General features: G+C 33.9%; 1 protein-coding gene across 1 annotated transcript; it reads right to left on the bottom strand.

Moving 5' to 3' along the window:
- Positions 1-738: 738 nt before the first annotated feature.
- LOC105324247 (uncharacterized) lies at positions 739-19,142 on the bottom strand. The gene is made up of 4 exons (XM_066079461.1): positions 18,964-19,142; positions 10,481-10,918; positions 10,093-10,305; positions 739-2,618 (listed from the first exon to the last, which is right to left on the bottom strand). Exons 1-4 carry the CDS (start codon positions 19,102-19,104, stop codon positions 2,373-2,375), a joined length of 1,038 nt encoding a protein of 345 aa, XP_065935533.1. The 5' UTR covers positions 19,105-19,142; the 3' UTR covers positions 739-2,372.
- Positions 19,143-20,103: the final 961 nt, after the last annotated feature.

Below are 20,103 nucleotides of genomic sequence, written 5' to 3'. Positions count from 1 at the left end.
ATCTATAATAAAATAACCATCCAAGATATCCAAGAGGCCGCCACGGCTTGTTGATACGGATCTACGTATATTGGAGGGGATAGCACTGCCATTAGTCTGTGCAAAGAAGGTAATTTGACCTGTCTTGCCTCTTCACAAGTTGAACATACTATAAATATCATTGGCAAATTTTGTTCAAATTTATACTCATTGAAAAAAACAAAAGCACCCTTATAAAAACAACAGATGATAACCGTACTTGGTGTTTTGACAGCTACACACCATCAGACAATATTCATATGTTTCTTATTATATTATTCACTGTTGTATTATGTAATCAAAGTACTGAAAGTACTAATGGGAGTTGATCTTGCATAAATTTAATACCAGTGGTATGTTTGGACTAGTACATGTACATTAATATCTAGACAACATTGAAATGGTTACCCTGTCAAAGGGTCCTGCTGAAATAATGGACAATAGGATGTGAAGAATTTCCAATAAGTTTGCTTTGACATTGACCCATAAGTTATAAAAAATTCCTGATCAAGATTAAGCTCATCCCAATCGGGAGAAGCGTATTAAAAGGTTTCATGATTTTTACTTTTTTGGAGGAGAAAAATATGTATTTTGAGAGAAATGCTAAATATGATTCCAGTAAATATGTAGAACAACAATCATCAACAGTTAAACCAAATTTATTCAGAGATGGTATAAGGTATGGAAGACCGAAAACCATCTGAAAAACAGTCTGTGTAGCTTTCAAAAGTGAACAGGAATATAATTGAACATTGGTAATTATATAATATCAGAACAAAAACAGAAACAATTGGCTGTTATATAAACAAATTAGTCAGCAATATTACATGTATCTTAAATTAAAAGATCATGATAAAACTGTAGTTGGCATTCAGTGGAAACTATTTGAATTATGATCAATCTGTATTAAACAGAATGAAGATCAAATATTTTTTTTTATAAATTAATAAAAAATGAATTATGTTTATTCAAAATAAAGGAATTTCTAATTTTTTTTATTGTTCTAGAACTTATAAAAATCCTCAATAACAATTTTTTTCTGTTTTAATCATTCACATTATACAATGTGTTCAATTTTAAAGCTTGATAACTAATAAAAGGGCAGTAGTTTTATAGGTAAAATACAAAAAAAACCCAGCAAACATGTAATATTACATGTTGAGAAAAATACTGGTAGTGCATTTGAAACAATGCAATAGATCAATAAATTATATAACTAAAAATCACCCAAGAGGACAGATTTTGATATGACTAGTATGGTATTTGGATAAAAAAAAATCAATGTATAAAACATTAGTATATACTGCAGATGTAAAACAAAATAATATTTTTTTTTACATAAAGAAGCCAAATATTCATAAATGAGAACTTTTTGCAATTAAAACTTATCAACTTGTTTAAATGCATGTATTACATGGCAAAATACGAGTAATCTGTTTAAGTATGTCCAGTTAAAGCAACATGATTGGGAAAATAGAGAATCATAACAGAAATTTCAGGAATGCTGAAAATAGTGACAATAGTGTATATTGGTAAATGTTGAGGACCTCTAACATATGGCTTAGTGATGCTTTGATTTTAATACATGTACATACTAAACAAAGCATTAGGTTTTTGTTGTTTGTGTCCCAATACAAAATGAAGCCTTTGAAAATTGAAGAGCACCTATTAACAGATCACCTGATCAAAATGTATTAAAATACAAATGTATAAAAAGAAACTTCATAGAGAAGAGTAAATAAACAAGAATTATTTACCAATATTTGAAAAAAAAATAAAAGCACTAAAATATTTACATCAAACAAAATTGTGGATGCATGCATGGTGTTTTACATTATAGAGCAGCAAATTATTTTTTTTAGATGAAAAATTTGTCCAGCAAAATTGTAGATTATAATAATGGAAAAGAAACAGAATGTGCATTTGAATTTTGAAAAATAAATGAACCAGGAGTAAAACGCTGTTGGGAATGTGTCAGAACATACAGTGAATGATGTGTTCATATTGCACTTGACTTAAAACAGATAAGTCATACAGACTGTAACAATGAAGTGCTTAATTATAAGCAATGAACTACAGAATGTCAAAAGGCAAAATATTCTCTATCATATATCCAGTGACAACAAAAATTTAAAAAACAAGCAGTTTTAATAAGTGATAAAATTCTCCAACATTTCAAAATGCACAACGTGCATTCCAAATACAGAAAAGTATTCAAACATAACATTTATCTGAGTTCAGATCTTAATTAACAGTATACAGCAAAGTACTGAATATACATGAAAAAGCATAATCATAAAGCAAAAAACCCAAAATATGGTCAGGATGGCAATCACCAACAGTGCATAAAAAGTTCACACTAAAGCAAATGAAGAGACAATTCCGTTTGTGGTTCCCACTGCCACACTGAATGGTATTCTAATGGATAAAGTGTCTTCAACACTATTCTCATCACATTCGAGAGCGTCACGGACCATATTTATGGGGATACCAACTGTCTGAAATGTGTCTCCGTCTTCCACCATAATGGAAAATCCAAATTCAGATTTTTCATAGGCAATGACTGTTCCTGTTAGCATTGATGGGGGAGCATCACATGGCTGCAAATAAAATTCAAAAATTTTTTGTTAAAAAATATTAAACAAAATTAAAAACTTTCATAATTCTAGAGACAAATTCACTACGTCTTGTGTGTAATGTACTTGATCCTTTGTTCATATTACAATAAAATTTAATTAAAATGCATTTTTGTACACCTTTCAATTGTAATTTATTATCTTCAATCCAATTTTTTTAATAAGTATTTTGCATTGTTTTATAATTGAGTCATTTAAAGTTTAGAAACAAATATTGAGGTTTTGATCCCCAGCCTCAAAGTATTTTTTTCATCATAAAAGTGTTACACATCTTTTAAACGTTATAAGTGAAATGAAATAAAATGAAATTTTTAGATGGTATCAAAGCATTTTACAAAGTTATTGCAAATTTGCCTACGATGGATTTAATGGAATAAACGAGACTAAGTGTGAAAAAAAAGTGCTGGTGCACTGGCGGGTATAACTCATTGATAAGTAGCTCCTTGTGAATCCACTACACAAAGCATGTAGTGGTGTGACTGATGGTAATACTAACACTAAAATACTAATTCAAATGTCTGTATAAAATTCAGATTTATGCTATGGATAAAAGAAATCCGGATAATTTGGAGTTATTAAACATTGCTGAGCATCGGAGATGGTCAAGAGAAGTTGGTATCAAATTTTGACAACAATGAAGCAAACCACATAGCAATTGGTTAGAATTTAAGAAAAAAATGAAATATTCAAGATTTGCATTAATTAGTCAAAATATGAAGTTCATTATGAAAAATCAAACAGGACGTTTTCTTCAAGTCACCTTTTATAGGTCTCTTTTAATGACTGTTAATGGGTACCTGCAGCCCAGCCTAAGTGAAACTTATGTCATAAAATTTATTTACAAGAATTTCATGCAAAAAATTGATGCAAAAATAACGGTGTTATGCCGCTTCAAACTGGCTATTTTTACCTGCTTTGAGAAATCTAATCAAGGGAAAATAGAATTAGGCTATAACGAGGCTTCAGAGGAAGATTTTCTTACAAGCTATACAAAATAAATAAGATTTTTCAGCCAAAATGATTGATATAGGTGTGATGTTTTGACGTAACTAGTTATTGTAAGTACTGTAGGTTTAGAAATCTGTATCCGTAATTATTTTGTTATAGTCAGACTTCTTTTTAAAGGATTTTAAAATTTGCTATTCTCGTCGCCTTTTTACTGATGAATATGATATCTTAAAACGCTTGCATTGGCAGATCTATGTTCATTATTCATTTTTTGATTACATAATATCCCTTCACACACGAATGATTCCAAACAATGACACAGGTAAACTAACGAAGCTACTGCTCCAGACACATGTGTATCTGGGGAATGTATACACATCGTACATGGGTCTGGTGAACAAAGAGGGCTTTCATTAAAGTAACAGCTTTTCAAGGCAAAAAGTTCAAGTGATACACAAGATGCACATCATGACAACAACAGATGAACACCAATTGCAATAGGTCACGTGAGTGACTCAAGTGATGTAATAACATTTCTATCATAAATTCATTCAAATTAGTAAAAAAAATGTACATATAAAGTATATACATGAAATTGTATACATTTCATCAAAATTACAGTTTGAAATCACAAATGTTCACATATTTTGAGTTATAGAAATGAGCAGAAGAAATATTAATGTGAACAAAATTTTATATTAAATTAGAACTAATTGAATATTAAATTAGAATTTTGGTAAACTTAGAATAGATATTTAAAACAAGAGGCCCAGGGGCCACATCGCTCACCTGAGCAACAATTGCCTTAATTCTGATCAAATTAGCATTACAGTATCAAAATATCTTGACAACTGAGTACAGTAGATCTTGCTAAAAAAAAATTGAAAATCTGCCAATTTTTATCAACCTCTTATTTTTTGGTAAATACCAAGCCCCTTTTGTTGTTGTACCTGTAAGAAGATTTGTCTCTATTCCTATATACCCCCCCCCCTCCCCCCATTTCATGGCCCCATTTTTCTCTAGGGAATCATGGTTTCATCAGACTTAAATCTGCATAACCTTTGCTTTCACACTAAGTACTGAGTTTTGAACCGAACACTTTCCCAGAATAGTTTTAAAGATTTTCTCTTCATATTCCTATGTAAAAATTCAAACCGCCATCACGGTCCCGCCCTACCACTAGGGACTGTGATTTTGCAAACTTGAATTTACACTACCCGAGGATGCCTCTACACAAGTTTAAACCCTTTCTGGCCAAACATTCTTTAAAAAGAAGATTTTTAAAGATTTTCTCTATATATTCCTAAGTAAAAATTCATCCCCCATTGTGGCCTCACCCTACCCCTGGACTATTATTTAAACAAACTTGAATCTATACGATCTGGGGATGCTTCCACTCAAATTTGGGCTTTCCTGGCCTAATAATTTTGAGAAGAAGAATTTTAAAGATTTTCTCTATCTATAAAAATTCATCCCCCATTGTGACCCCGCCCTACCCCCAGGGACCATGATTTGAACAAACTTGAATCTACACTTCCTAAGGATGGTTACATGCCAATTTGAGATTTCTTGGCCAAATATTTTTGAGAAGAAGATTTTTAAAAGATTTTCTCAATATATTCCTATGTAAAACTTGATCTCCCAATTGTGGCCCCACCCTACCCCCGGGGATCATGATTTGAACAAACTTGAATCTACACTACCTGAGGATGCTTTCATTTCAATTTGAACTTTTCTGGCCTAATAGTTTTTGAGAAGATTTTTAAAGATTTTCTCTATATATTCTTATGTAAAACATGATCCCCCTATTGTGGCCCCACCCTACCCCCGGGAACCATGATTTGAACAAACTTGAATCTACACTATCTGAGGATGCTTCCACTCAAATTTGAGCTTTCCTGGCCTAATAGTTTTTGAGAAGACTTTGGCTCAGGTGAGCTAAAAAAGGTTAAGTTTACAATGCAATAAGTTGTTAAAGTTGGTTTCTGGAAGAAGAGACTTTGAAAATTTTCTTAATAAATATTGAAATTTTTTTTAGTTTTTTAATCTTTAGTTTTTAAGATCTGTGTACAAACATAGAATTGTGAGCAAATCTCTGTATCTTGCTTATAATTTGAAGCTTAACACTCAAATATGGTTAGTAAATAGAAATTGTAAACAATTATATAAAACACAAGAAACATGCACTATAACAAATAAAGAACACAATTTATTTTTTCGAAACGAATCATATATATACATGTACATGTATATACCTACATATTTCCGACAGCGATATCAAACTCTATTTAAACTGAATAAACTCGAGAAAATGCCGAGCATCTCAACAAAACCTATTGCATTAATATACCATTACGCAAAATATAATGCCGAATTACCGATAGAATGAATTGTATTTCAGTACTTTTTAGCTCACCTGAGCTGAAAGCTCAAGTGAGCTATTCTGATCACTTTTTGTCCGTCGTCCGTCCGTCCGTCCGTCTGTCCGTCCGTCCGTCTGTCTGTCCGTCTGTAAACTTTTTACATTTTGAACTTCTTCTCTAAAACCGCTTATCCAATTTCAACCAAATTTGGCACAAAGCATCCTTATGGGAGGGCGAATATAAATTGCAGAAATAAAAGTCAGATCTGTATTCAAAGCGGAGAAAACCTTGAAACTGTAAAAAAAGGGGGGTGCATTTTAAAAAATCTTCTTCTCAAGAACTACTGATTCCAATTCAACGTTGTTTAGCATAAATTATCCTTATGGGAAGGAAAATATAAATTGCAAAAATTAAGGTCTAATTATGTTTCAAATCTGAGTTATTACGAAAATAATAATAAAGGAAAGGCGTGTTTCAATCAGTTTAATAGCTTCGGATTCGGCATTCGGTAAAATGGGTAGACAAGACTTGGCCTAGGCAAAACAAAAGATTGGCAGTTATTAATCTGCCAATCTCATTAAAATTTCAGGATATTTGATGGACCAGTATATTTGTATTTGCTGTAAATATTGCTGCAAAATAATGCGTATTTGGAATTGACGATTGCCGATCTGCCCCGGCTTTTATTTTGCCACGGCCCAGGTTTGCGTACCCATTTTACCAAGACTCGTATTCCATACATCTAAAACGAGGTTCTTTGTTTAAAGCAGCCATGACATTATACGAAAAAGGGTCGATCTGACTATGATGAATTTGCTTGTTGTGCAACAGTTCGCGAATGAAGGGAAATTTTTGAAACATGCAAAATGTATTTGTGCCGATTTTGTGAAGTAAATTGAGGCTAAATATTTCAATGCGTTGACAGTTTTCACACATGACGTTGGTGTTAGCTTGTTCTGATTTTCGTTTCGTTTTCATTATTTATGCTTTGTAACCTGGGAACTATCGTCTGTATTTCGTGATTTTTACGTATCAAATCAAACAGAGACTTCGGTAAATCAAACAGTTAACTGTTTACCTGCGCAAATTAAGCAAAATCTGATGTATCAAAAAAGTACTGAAATACAATTCATTCTATCGGTAATTCGGCATTATATTTTGCGTAATGGAATATTAATGCAATAGGTTTTGTTGAGATGCTCGGCATTTTCTCGAGTTTATTCAGTTTAAATAGAGTTTGATATCGCTGTCGGAAATATGTAGGTATATACATGTACATGTATATATATGATTCATTTTGAAAAAATAAATTGTGTTCTTTATTTGTTATAGTGCATGTTTCTTGTGTTTTAATTGTTTACAATTTCTATTTACTTACCATATTTGAGTGTTAAGCTTCGAATTATAAGCAAGATACAGAGATTTGCTCACAATTCTATGTTTGTACACAGATCTTAAAAACTAAAGATTAAAAAACTAAAAAAAAATTTCAATATTTATTAAGAAAATTTTCAAAGTCTCTTCTTCCAGAAACCAACTTTAACAACTTATTGCATTGTAAACTTAACCTTTTTTAGCTCACCTGAGCCAAAGTCTTCTCAAAAACTATTAGGCCAGGAAAGCTCAAATTTGAGTGGAAGCATCCTCAGATAGTGTAGATTCAAGTTTGTTCAAATCATGGTTCCCGGGGGTAGGGTGGGGCCACAATAGGGGGATCATGTTTTACATAAGAATATATAGAGAAAATCTTTAAAAATCTTCTCAAAAACTATTAGGCCAGAAAAGTTCAAATTGAAATGAAAGCATCCTCAGGTAGTGTAGATTCAAGTTTGTTCAAATCATGATCCCCGGGGGTAGGGTGGGGCCACAATTGGGAGATCAAGTTTTACATAGGAATATATTGAGAAAATCTTTTAAAAATCTTCTTCTCAAAAATATTTGGCCAAGAAATCTCAAATTGGCATGTAACCATCCTTAGGAAGTGTAGATTCAAGTTTGTTCAAATCATGGTCCCTGGGGGTAGGGCGGGGTCACAATGGGGGATGAATTTTTATAGATAGAGAAAATCTTTAAAAGTCTTCTTCTCAAAATTATTAGGCCAGGAAAGCCCAAATTTGAGTGGAAGCATCCCCAGATCGTATAGATTCAAGTTTGTTTAAATAATAGTCCAGGGGTAGGGTGAGGCCACAATGGGGGATGAATTTTTACTTAGGAATATATAGAGAAAATCTTTAAAAATCTTCTTTTTAAAGAATTTTTGGCCAGAAAGGGTTTAAACTTGTGTAGAGGCATCCTCGGGTAGTGTAAATTCAAGTTTGCAAAATCACAGTCCCTAGTGGTAGGGCGGGACCGTGATGGCGGTTTGAATTTTTACATAGGAATATGAAGAGAAAATCTTTAAAACTATTCTGGGAAAGTGTTCGGTTCAAAACTCAGTACTTAGTGTGAAAGCAAAGGTTATGCAGATTTAAGTCTGATGAAACCATGATTCCCTAGAGAAAAATGGGGCCATGAAATGGGGGGAGGGGGGGGGGTATATAGGAATAGAGACAAATCTTCTTACAGGTACAACAACAAAAGGGGCTTGGTATTTACCAAAAAATAAGAGGTTGATAAAAATTGGCAGATTTTCAATTTATTTTAGCAAGATCCACTGTACTCAGTTGTCAAGATATTTTGATACTGTAATGCTAATTTGATCAGAATTAAGGCAATTGTTGCTCAGGTGAGCGATGTGGCCCCTGGGCCTCTTGTTTGATACATCAGATTTTGCTTAATTTGCGCAGGTAAACAGTTAACTGTTTGATTTACCGAAGTCTCTGTTTAATTTGATACGTAAAAATCACGAAATACAGACGATAGTTCCCAGGTTACAAAGCATAAATAATGAAAACGAAACGAAAATCAGAACAAGCTAACACCAACGTCATGTGTGAAAACTGTCAACGCATTGAAATATTTAGCCTCAATTTACTTCACAAAATCGGCACAAATACATTTTGCATGTTTCAAAACTCTCCTTTCATTCGCGAACTGTTGCACAACAAGCAAATTCATCATAGTCAGATCGACCCTTTTTCGTATAATGTCATGGCTGCTTTAAACAAAGAACCTCGTTTTAGATGTATGGAATACGAGACTTGGTAAAATGGGTACGCAAACCTGGGCCGTGGCAAAATAAAAGCCGGGGCAGATCGGCAATCGTCAATTCCAAATACGCATTATTTTGCAGCAATATTTACAGCAAATACAAATATACTGGTCCATCAAATATCCTGAAATTGTAATGAGATTGGCAGATTAATAACTGCCAATCTTTTGTTTTGCCCAGGCCAAGTCTTGTCTACCCATTTTACCGAATGCCGAATCCGAAGCTATTAAACTGATTGAAACACGCCTTTCCTTTATTATTATTTTCGTAATAACTCAGATTTGAAACATAATTAGACCTTAATTTTTGCAATTTATATTTTCCTTCCCATAAGGATAATTTATGCTAAACAACGTTGAATTGGAATCAGTAGTTCTTGAGAAGAAGATTTTTTAAAATGCACCCCCCTTTTTTTTTACAGTTTCAAGGTTTTCTCCGCTTTGAATACAGATCTGACTTTTATTTCTGCAATTTATATTCGCCCTCCCATAAGGATGCTTTGTGCCAAATTTGGTTGAAATTGGATAAGCGGTTTTAGAGAAGAAGTTCAAAATGTAAAAAGTTTACAGACGGACAGACAGACGGACAGACGGACGGACAGACGGACGACGGACAAAAAGTGATCAGAATAGCTCACTTGAGCTTTCAGCTCAGGTGAGCTAAAAATGCAAGGATAAGCCGCCTTACTTTTCATGGTCAGTGTACAATATAGAGAATAAGAGTAAGAAAAGAGTTACAAACTAATGAATGTTTTTCATCTTAATAAAAATGCAGGTGATTATCTTCAGATATCATTTAAAGCACTTATCTTTAGGCAATGTTCAACATACATGAATATATACATAATTTAAGACTCATCCATGCTGTGATTTAATAGTTTATAGGGAGACAAATTAGTGTCTACATACATAAAGACAAAGTAATTCTAATACATCCCCTTAAACATGGTTTGCATGGGTATTTAAAAAAAACATACCTGTATTTTTGTTCTTTGTGTTGTTGACAAGGAAACCTCATCCATGTACGAGTTGGTCACCAAATTAGAGAATTCTAAGAATTCTCCAACTTTGCACCCATCGACTTGGTCACGCCATAATGCCACCTTTACTTCCTCGGTTCCATCCTTTACCCTTACATTCCGTACCTGGACATCTGTTCCTCTTACTTGTACTGTTCGAATTATTTCCTCCTGTCAAAAAAATAAAATTTTGATAAATATAGTATATCAAATTGTTGAAATGACATAATTATTTAAAACTTGTTAAAAATCTTCTGAACAATGTATTGATAAAGATTCAGGTAAAGGTTTTATATTCACAAATTTAAGAAATTGAATTTAAAATTGAAGAGGTATTGAAACAAACCGAAATAACTCGTCCTTTTATCGATACCAAGGATTTGATAGGGCTCTTTTTGGCATCGTGGATCGTTATGATTTTGGCTGGGGCAGGATTTGCAATTGCCTTTGCTGTTAATTTGACATCTTCTGGAACCGCAAAGGCTGAGGTTTTCATGACTCTGGTCACTGCAGTGACCACTATTGTTGGATGAGGGTCCGCTCTGTATACGTAGTTCGATAGAACCACGCATTCTCCTGCCTTCAATAATGGTAATTTGTCAACTTCATACAAGGACACTTTTATAGAGTCCTCTTTATCTGCAACCCCAAGTGGAACAAGCTGTTTTTCTTTACCATCAGCTGTTGTGTACGTCGACTTATCACCGACCCCAATCACTTTTACTTTAAGTGGGTTGGAATACGGCTTCGGCTTTGAAGCCTTCAGTTTCTTGATGCTGAACATCTGAAAAGTTAAATTGTATTAATGCAAAATGCTTTTTTTTTTTAAACAATCAAATTTAGAGTACATTTTATTGGAACAAAAAGTATCAATTATTTTGAATAAGAAGAGCATTATCAATGTTGAAATACTTCATATTAAAATAAAGAAGCTATTAAAATGAAAGTTGTTGCTCAAACAAAACTGCAACATTTTAATGCATATAAAAGCTAAAATTGAAACAATGTAAAGGATTTTTTTATATTGACCATTACTAAAGTTTTGTAAATATTTGAACATTCAGTCTTGCAATAAGAGAATACAAAAGCATTTTTTAATTTGCAGTTTGTAGGTCAAATATATATTGTTTCAGATGAAAGTAATAAACAATTTGTTAGAATTGTCTATGGATTTTTTAAGCATGGAGATATCATTTAAAGCACTTTTAACTAAAGAACAGTTTTGATCTCTTGTTTAATTGAAACATATGAATATTGGTTTGTGATCTGAATAATAGGACTCCAAAGTTCCCCATGAGTGAAGAGCAGCATTTCCAACATTTGTAAAAGCTTGGTCTAGCACAGAATTATAGTCTGTTGTTATACCTGTCTCTAAATATCTAAGATTAAATGTTTCAAGCATGAAACACTCAAGAGCTTTAGACACATGTGAATCAAAATTGAAATCACCAGCTATAAGGATTGGCTGAGAAAAATGTTCATTGCTTATTATGCTTCTTAACAGTTCCTTTAAATGTGAAATTGAAGTTTTTGGTGGAACATACAAAAACTTTATTGACAACCAGTTGTGAGCACAAGCTACCTCTAACGACAAAACCTGAATATTGTGAATGAGGTTCCTGAACACATTTCTAACCAGTATAGACTGCTTTACAAAGATTGCTAAACCATAAGCTGGCCTGTGTGCTGTACCAGGGTAGTCAAAGCGATAAGTAGTAAATCCAGTTAAAGAGTACATGTCAATTTCATCTGCCTCTCCAAGTCTTGTTTCTGACACAGCTAAAATATCTGCTGATAACAAAGTAAAATCTTTCTTAAGGTCTACCATATGACGATGAAGTGACCTTACGTTGTAAAATACAACTTTTGTGACTGATAGAGGCAGGACATCAAAGCTTTCAAAGCTTAAAGATATTTGTGACTTACTTCTTAACCTATCCATTTCTTCCAACACTAGTGTAGATACTTTGATTTTGCTTTCATTTAAGCTAAGTATGTGTAAATTGCTTATATGTGTCACTCTGCTTAGACCAACATAATGAATATGATCAATTTTCCGATTTCCAAAATGGATAACTGCATTCTGCATGGTTGACCCTTGAGACTTATGTATTGTTTTGGCCGCAGCAAGTTGCAACGGGAACTGGCGCCTTTTCACTTGATATACTCCATTTATTTGAATTTTGAATATCCTTGTTATTTCCAAAATAGGGGTCCAAGATCTTTCTATCCCATTATGATAAAGCCTGAAATGTTCGGTGCGGATTTTTTGTCCTGTTGATTCCTCAAGAAAGTCCACCCAAACAATGCTTACTCTTTCAGAGTCCTGAACAAGATAGTCAAATTTCTTAACAATACAAGGTGATCCATTTGTTACACCATCTTGTACATTAACATTGTTGGTAATTTCTGCAGGCACATCAATAACCAATTGCAAATCAGATACTAGACCCATTGTCTTCGAATTGTCATCAGGAACTTTGCACAATATCCTTGGATGCAATGCTTCATTAGGACACCCAATTACCCAATCTATAGCTTTAATAACGACCTTCATCTCGGATGAGGACTGTGAAAAGATTTTTTCATTAAAACCAAAGACTTCCTTCCTTGTTGCAAAAAGATGAGGAATGTTGGAAAGTTTGCTGTCATTAGTAGTCAAAGCACCTTTTAATTTTGCAAGATCATCTGTGGTATGCTTTCCTTCTCTCAATCTGTTCAAAATCTCAGCAAATTCTTTATCATCTTTTTGTCGCATTATTTCTGTTAACTCGAACATCTGAAAATTGTCTCTCCATAAGTTTGTCGCTAAAGGTCCATAGTTTTGGCATGGTTGTGAGAAAATCCAACCATCCATTACTGGCTTAAGCTGGAAAAGGTCACCGACTGCTATAATGCTTACTCCACCAAAGAGCTTTTTGCAACCTTTAATCTCTTGCAATCTTAAATTAATAAAATTAAACATGCCATGCCCAACCATTGATATTTCATCAATGAAGATAACTTTAAGGTGCATGTATTTAGACCTAAGAATGTTCAACTGCTGCATGTCTAAGGGCTTATATTTGAAACCTTGCCCAACTGGTAAGCAAAATGATGAGTGTATGGTTGCACCATTTATGTTGTGAGCAGCCTTTCCTGTTGGTGCACAAAGTAAGACATGCAAGTTATCTGGTGAGTTTTGTAATTGATGAGAAAAATATTTCAGTAAACATTGGTAGAGAGCCCTTGTCACAACACTTTTCCCCACACCTGCACCTCCTGTCAAAAACACATAGAGTGGATCTGGTTTTGTTTTCACCCAATGCAAAATATGGTATAAAAACTCTTTTTGTTGCTTGTTCAAATTTCTCAATAATTGTCTGTAATCATCATCATTTATTTCTCCCCACTGAGTGATTTGTACATTTTCAAGCTGCTTTCTTGCTATGCCAAGGTCTATCCCTATATCATAATTTGGCATACTTTGATCAGGGTTGAAGCACCCATACTTTTGACAAAGCCTATCACCGTTATCTCTGTCAATAAGCTCATTATGCTCATTTTCAGGTGCAACAAAATCAAGACACTCATTTTCCAATGAACTGCCCATCAGGATTGCCTCCTCTATAGTGTTTACAACAACACGACTTGGTTCATATTCTCCCCTTTTGCTATCTATTTCATCTTTTTTGTTTAAATACATAGTTTCAAAAGACAGACAGTTTCCTTTCAAGTCCTTAACTTCATTCCTCCAGTGTGTGAACAACATCAGTAGTTCTCTGTAAAATTTTTCAGGTTCTGTTTCTACATCAAAGTGCACCCATCTTAAAATACATTGTTTTTTCCTTTGAACTATTTCTGTTCCATTTCTAAACATGTAACTTTTTTGTAATTCAAAGTCCACAGAATCATCCTCAACATCATCTGATGTATCTTCTATATATTCTGTTTCTGGCAGATCATCTGTACTTATCAAATTAGGATTTGATTCCCTTTTTTTGTATCTTACAGAAAATTTAGATACAAAGTCTGCTAGACACAACTTTTCAATACTTTTTGGTCGCTGTTGATAGAGTTTCACAATGTTGCTTGATTCAATGTCAGTGCTGTCTTCCTTCATGTCTTACAGTACATGTTTAGGCTTTAACATTATGACTCGTTCATCTGGAGGACTTGTGTTGATGAATACAAAAGACCTGGAAGTTCTGCGAAAAGGCATTTGTAACACAAGATAAGCTGCCTCTTGAGCTCCAATTTTCACATGGGACAAAAACTGATTCCCTATGTGCCTTACTTGCTGCCTTATGTCTGAATCCTCTCTTCGAGCTTCCTCACATGCTTTATTCAACAAGTTTGACATCCCTCGCTGACCCTTAGAGATATAGGAAACAATATATGTTGCACATGCATATGGGTCTAGGATAAACTGTATATCCATATTTGCAAGCCAACTTTTCAACAAGGTACAATTATAAGAATTGATTCTAATTTCATACGGCTGTCTCTTTAAAAAAAGTTTACTTTGTGTCAGTGATGATCTAATGGCCAATGTATATGTCTCAAAGTCCATTTCTAATTTTGATAAAAATTCTTTGAAGTCCATATCAGTATTTTTGATTTCATCTGAATTAAGTAGCATGCAAACCTTTTGGTAATTTGCTTTTGCTTCTGGCAATACAGCTTCATCTTCTAAAGGGGACAAGGTAACGGTTTTAGGCATAGGAGGAATTGGGAAATTGAAGCGACAAATAGGTTTGTTTTTTTTTCATACACGTCTTGGCATGCCTGTGAGTCTGGTAATTAACCAAAACTGGATCTGCACCACTTTTTGAACAAGAGACATATCTATCAACAAACTGCGAATTTTTTTCGTAAGAATCAGAAGATACATTTGGTGCATTCTTCACCCACAAGAGCATATGAACATGAGGAGAGCCACGTTGTTGGAATTCCACACGAAAAAAATAGTCAACATCTTCCCCAACAGGATGTGTTTTGTGCAAGAAAACTCCATGAAGAAATCTCTGGAACCTGTAATCAAAGTACCTTGAACAAGTTACTGGGTCTGACTTTATAAGCCTACATTTTTCATCCCAAGAAAGGTTATTTATGTCATCTTCTGTATATGTCACATTGTCAATGAGTTTGCCCAGTGTTTTTAAGAGAGGAATCCATTTCGTTTCTGCAGCCGAAAAAGAGCAGAACCAAGTGGGAATGCCCAACTGTCTCATCATAGCAAAAACATCTTTTTTTGCTTTTTCCCAATAAGGCGGGGAACCTCGAAGGTTGCGCAGCACATGATATCCTTCATTTAAATGAACCATTTTGTCTACCGTAATGGAATCCAACACCTCTGCTACTGTGAATTTCTTCCCTTGCAGTTTACATTTTCTAATTGCTAGCGAGACTTTGTCTTGGATTTGTTTTATTTGTAATTTCTTTGCTTTGTAAAAGATATTTGGAATGCACTTTGCACATCTTCTGTCAACATTCCTCAATTCACATTTGCAGATGGTACTGTAATGCAAAGGTACTTTACGAGACTTGTTGTCTGGCCTAGCTTCTCCACAATATATAGTAGGAAATGCCAGAAACTCAGAGAAAATATCCTGAAACATACTTAAAGGATTGTTGTGTTCACCAGGTGCAACATTCAACACTTCATTAAACTCACGAAAATCAACACTCTGCAAAACGGTATCAGTATTTCCACTGGGCCTGTCATCAAGATCAGGGTCTTCAGTCCATGAATCTATCTCATTTTGACTTTTTCGAAGACTTGACTCTCCTGCCGAATTATTAACACTTGTGCTTAAATCAATATTTCCTAGAGAGCTTGTTTCTGTAATATTGCTTTCCTCAGTATTCAATGAATGAACCCAACTCTGATTTACCTCAATTCCTTCACTTTTATACAAAGCACTATTTTCAACTAGCCACTTTGCTGCAACAAAGACTTTGTTTGGCCTTATTCTTTCACTGGCCACAGAATGCTTGAAGCTTAAGCTGCGCTTGAAATTTAATGCAATAGTTTCATTTTCTGACATCATCCTGGGCAATTTTTTAACTGTTGAAGTGACATCTGCTGGGACATTAACAACATTTCCATTAATGCTTAACTGTCCTCCTCTAGGTTTTTCTCTGAGCTGCATAAATGGAATTCTTGGAGAAACAAGTCGTTCTTCAAGTTCAGTCAGTTCAAGTTCCTTCGGTTTTGATGGAAAAGCCATACCATTAGCAACTGAACATGGGGGTATTCTATTAGTTTTTAAATACAATTTACATGTACGACAAACTATATCAGCTTTCCTTACCTGGCACTGCTGAAGGATGCCATCAGGTATGTTTACAGCCTTCGAAACACTTTCTTTGAACCAAGTTTGTTTACAGCATTGGCATACATGAATAGGTCCTTCTTGTACAGATTTATGGAAATCAACAATTATTGATTGTTCCACTGGTTGACCAGGACCACTAATTTCTGATGAAATTTCTGTTGAACTACCACAACCATTAGGTTGAGATGAGATACCAATGGATGCACTATAATCGTTAACTTGGAGCAAAATTTCTGCTGAACTACTGCAATCATTAACTTCTGACAAACTTTCTGTGGATACACAATGATCATTGACTTGTGACAGAATATCTGTTGTACCACAAGTGTTACAAACAAGTTTGTTTGAACGGGTGAGTTTTTTATGAGGCAAACATACTATCGGGCCATTTCTCTTGAATGCTTTTTTGTCCTTCAATATATGCACCTTGAATTTGTAAACTTCAAACTGTGTTGAATTCTTATTCCAAAACCAAAATCTCAAAAGATTTTGCAACTCCTGTAACGATTTGACAGTAAAAATGGCAGCATTTCCATCACTATCAGTTTGTCCTTGCATGTTTCTAGCATGGGAGTCGAAAACGTGGAAAAAAGTATCAGAATAATGAATTGCTAAAGCAACGCCCTTACAAAGAAATATACAAGCATGAGGTGCTTCATTCAAACAGAGATTTAATGCTGTTTCCAATGAAACAAAGGGAAATTCATTTGAAGATGTGTTTACGATATCTCCCGCAAATGTTGTTGAAATGGAGCAATTTGTTAGGCATGAATAAAAACACACTTTTCGAGGAATGTCCTCGGGATTCAAATATGAATGTGAACAGTATTTCCTCACTTGCCTATAAAGAGAATCTCCTTCAACTAAAAGGTAATCAATTACTTCTTTATCCCAAAAGAAAACTGTGTTTTTACTTACAACTCTGTACAGAATGCTTATCAATGCATTTGCAACACATTGCCGGCCCCTACTTGTCTCTGAAAAATTATCAGAACCCTGGTGAAAACTGCCAAAAACACTTCTTTCAAAAATGACATTATGAGCAAGCGAAGTATTTGATGACTCAACAACTTCATATCTTTCTACACCATGTTCTTGAACATCTGTTAATCCTAATTCGGAATATTGAACAGCTTCTAAGTTTGACCTTTTTGGTAGGCTTTCATTATCTGAATCTGAAAAGTTACAACTTCTTTTCATTTCTAATTATTTCTCTAACACTTATTTAAATTCGAATTTCTGTCAACTATTTCTTAACACAACATGAATTTTTTTTTCTTAAGCTAAGCTATTTTTCGACTTTGAATTGGTTTAACAACCAGAGGTCCACAAACTATTCCACAGCAGTCACAAAGTCACACGACAAGGAAAATATTAATATTGCCTTTCCATGCATATTCTTTATGTCCAAGTTAACAGCAGTTATCTGAATTTTTGTTTTATACAACCCCAACTGTTATATATCTTAAGGGGAAATATCAGTGCAATGTTAAGGGGAAATATCAGTGCAATGTGAACCCCTCAGTTCTTTTCACAGGAGTATAACTTTAACTTGAATAAATAATCTTGATCAAACAAAGATAATTTTGAAATAAATTAATGGTCTTCTGAACTCATAAATATGCTGCACTTTATTAATCTACAGGAATCAACCATCAGTCAGTGCAAGTTAATGAAAATCAGATCTCAATAGAGAATATCCCGACATTAATTATCACGTCTCTATACATCCATTAAGATTAATATATAGTCACTTTCAACACCTCAGTTCCTAAAACATGTTAATAACCACACTTTGTTACTTTTCTTGCACAAGATATTAATTCAAAACTACTTTGCCTTCAATTGAGATTTATCTTGAGCATGGTAAGAGCATATTTCTTGTGTCAATGTTCATATTTCTTGTTCATTCATCTCTTGATTGTTCATTTCTTGAAAGTTCATCTCCCTGACATACAACACTTGCAGTTCATTTATTATCAAATGTCCAAGATATACATTTGTGCATTTCTATTTTACCATTTTCTATGACAAGTGAAATGTGGATAATTTAAGTACACCCAAATTCTAAATAATGAATACACTTGTAAAAACTGGTAAACATAAATATCTGCTTATGATTTAAAACAGGTTTTCCATGACTGAATTTCTGGATTATCTACCCCAATGAAACTCTATAATCACCACGAGAAAAACAAAGCAATTCACATATCATCACTTCAAGCATTAGAATACACACTCTAGACTATCACTCGTATGCGAAGCCTCAATCAATATAAAGATTTCCTCGTCAACAGCACAATATTATATCTAAAATATAACTCTTTATTTTAGTTCTTATGCCTGTAGCTGTAGCTAAATGGTATATTACAATAACAGTGGCGACTGTGTCTTTAGAAAGGCTTAATTGTTGACTGTTACAAACTTCACTTTTCATGTAAGAAATATAACGAAATAACTTTAAGACAATCAGTTTCATATGCATTTAAAACAAACATAAAACACAAACCTTTCCGTTGAGAAACCTCGAACGATACGTTGACAAATCTGAGTCTGAGAATGTCGTCTTGTCTTCGAAGCTTGGCGGGAAAATAAAGCGTGGGGCGTACAAATATGTGTCGAATGAAAATAGTTCCAAAACTATTGTCATTCTAAAAATCAACGCTATACACAGTAATTTTTTTTTGCCGAAATTACTCATTGTATTTCAATTATTAACCATTTTTATAAATACGAATATTTTATCTTTCGGCCGATTTTTATGTAGGTTAACGTTACGGAATCAGCCGAATTTTGCCGAATTCCATTACCCGGGAAGCGCTCTGTGCCTCTATTAGTCTTGTTCAACCAGAACGCTCGGCTGTCTCCGTAAACCCTGCTCGTCGGAAATTTACGGAGACAGCCGAGCGTCTGGTTGAACGAGACTTCCTCTGGATTGACCTGATTTCGTAGGAATATATACAACTACTAAAACTTTCGAATTTAATCGTATCATTTCAAATTCTGAATATTTTCAAGCTTTTCAGATACATATTCTAAAGGGAAATAAGACAAACGAATACATTTCGTCGAATTTATCGATTATTGATTATTTTAAAGTACTATTTCTTTTTAGCGGTGTTGATTAAGTGATTGGGTCCAAACACTTTTTCACTTTCGGTTTGTCCGCGTGACTGCATAGGAGAGTTGATTAAAAATCAACTCCCAAAAATGTATATGTTTCATTCATTTTTTTTTACTGGACTACATCCAGGAAGTGCTGAAACCCTGGTGACGTTGGAGAGTTGTGCAGCACCTGGGGAAACTGCTGTTACCAAGCCAGCACCAGACTTCAGGAGATGATGTGATCCAGACCATAGTGACCAATGCACATTGTGTAATATTTTCAAGTAATTTATATCTCTTGTTTAATATCATGTTTCATAGTTGAAAACCTAAGCTTTAAAACAGAAGATAATAAAGAAATAATAAAATTAAAAAAGAGTAAACATCACTTTTAATACATGAGAAATGGGAGAGAGAATTCAATAAAAACACAAAAAAGTTAAATAAACAATTGAAAGTTAAGGGTTACTTAAGCATTGAATCCTTATTTTTTGAAAGATATAGTCTCATAACTGCAACGGTGTGTGCATACAAATTGAATAAC

Source organism: Magallana gigas, chromosome 1 (assembly GCF_963853765.1).
Source record: "Magallana gigas chromosome 1, xbMagGiga1.1, whole genome shotgun sequence".
NCBI lineage: Eukaryota > Metazoa > Mollusca > Bivalvia > Ostreida > Ostreidae > Magallana > Magallana gigas.
This window is presented reverse-complemented; position numbering and strand designations above follow the sequence as displayed.

Excerpts from the sequence above, each read along its gene's own strand:
- LOC105324247 (XM_066079461.1), bottom strand. The coding sequence starts at position 19,104 with ATGACAATAGTTTTGGAACTATTTTCATTCGACACATATTTGTACGCC. Across the intron at positions 10,919-18,963 it reads CGAGGTTTCTCAACGGAAAG|ATGTTCAGCATCAAGAAACT; the intron begins GTTTGTGTTTTA and ends TTAACTTTTCAG. Across the intron at positions 2,619-10,092 it reads CACAAAGAACAAAAATACAG|CCATGTGATGCTCCCCCATC; the intron begins GTATGTTTTTTT and ends TTTTATTTGCAG.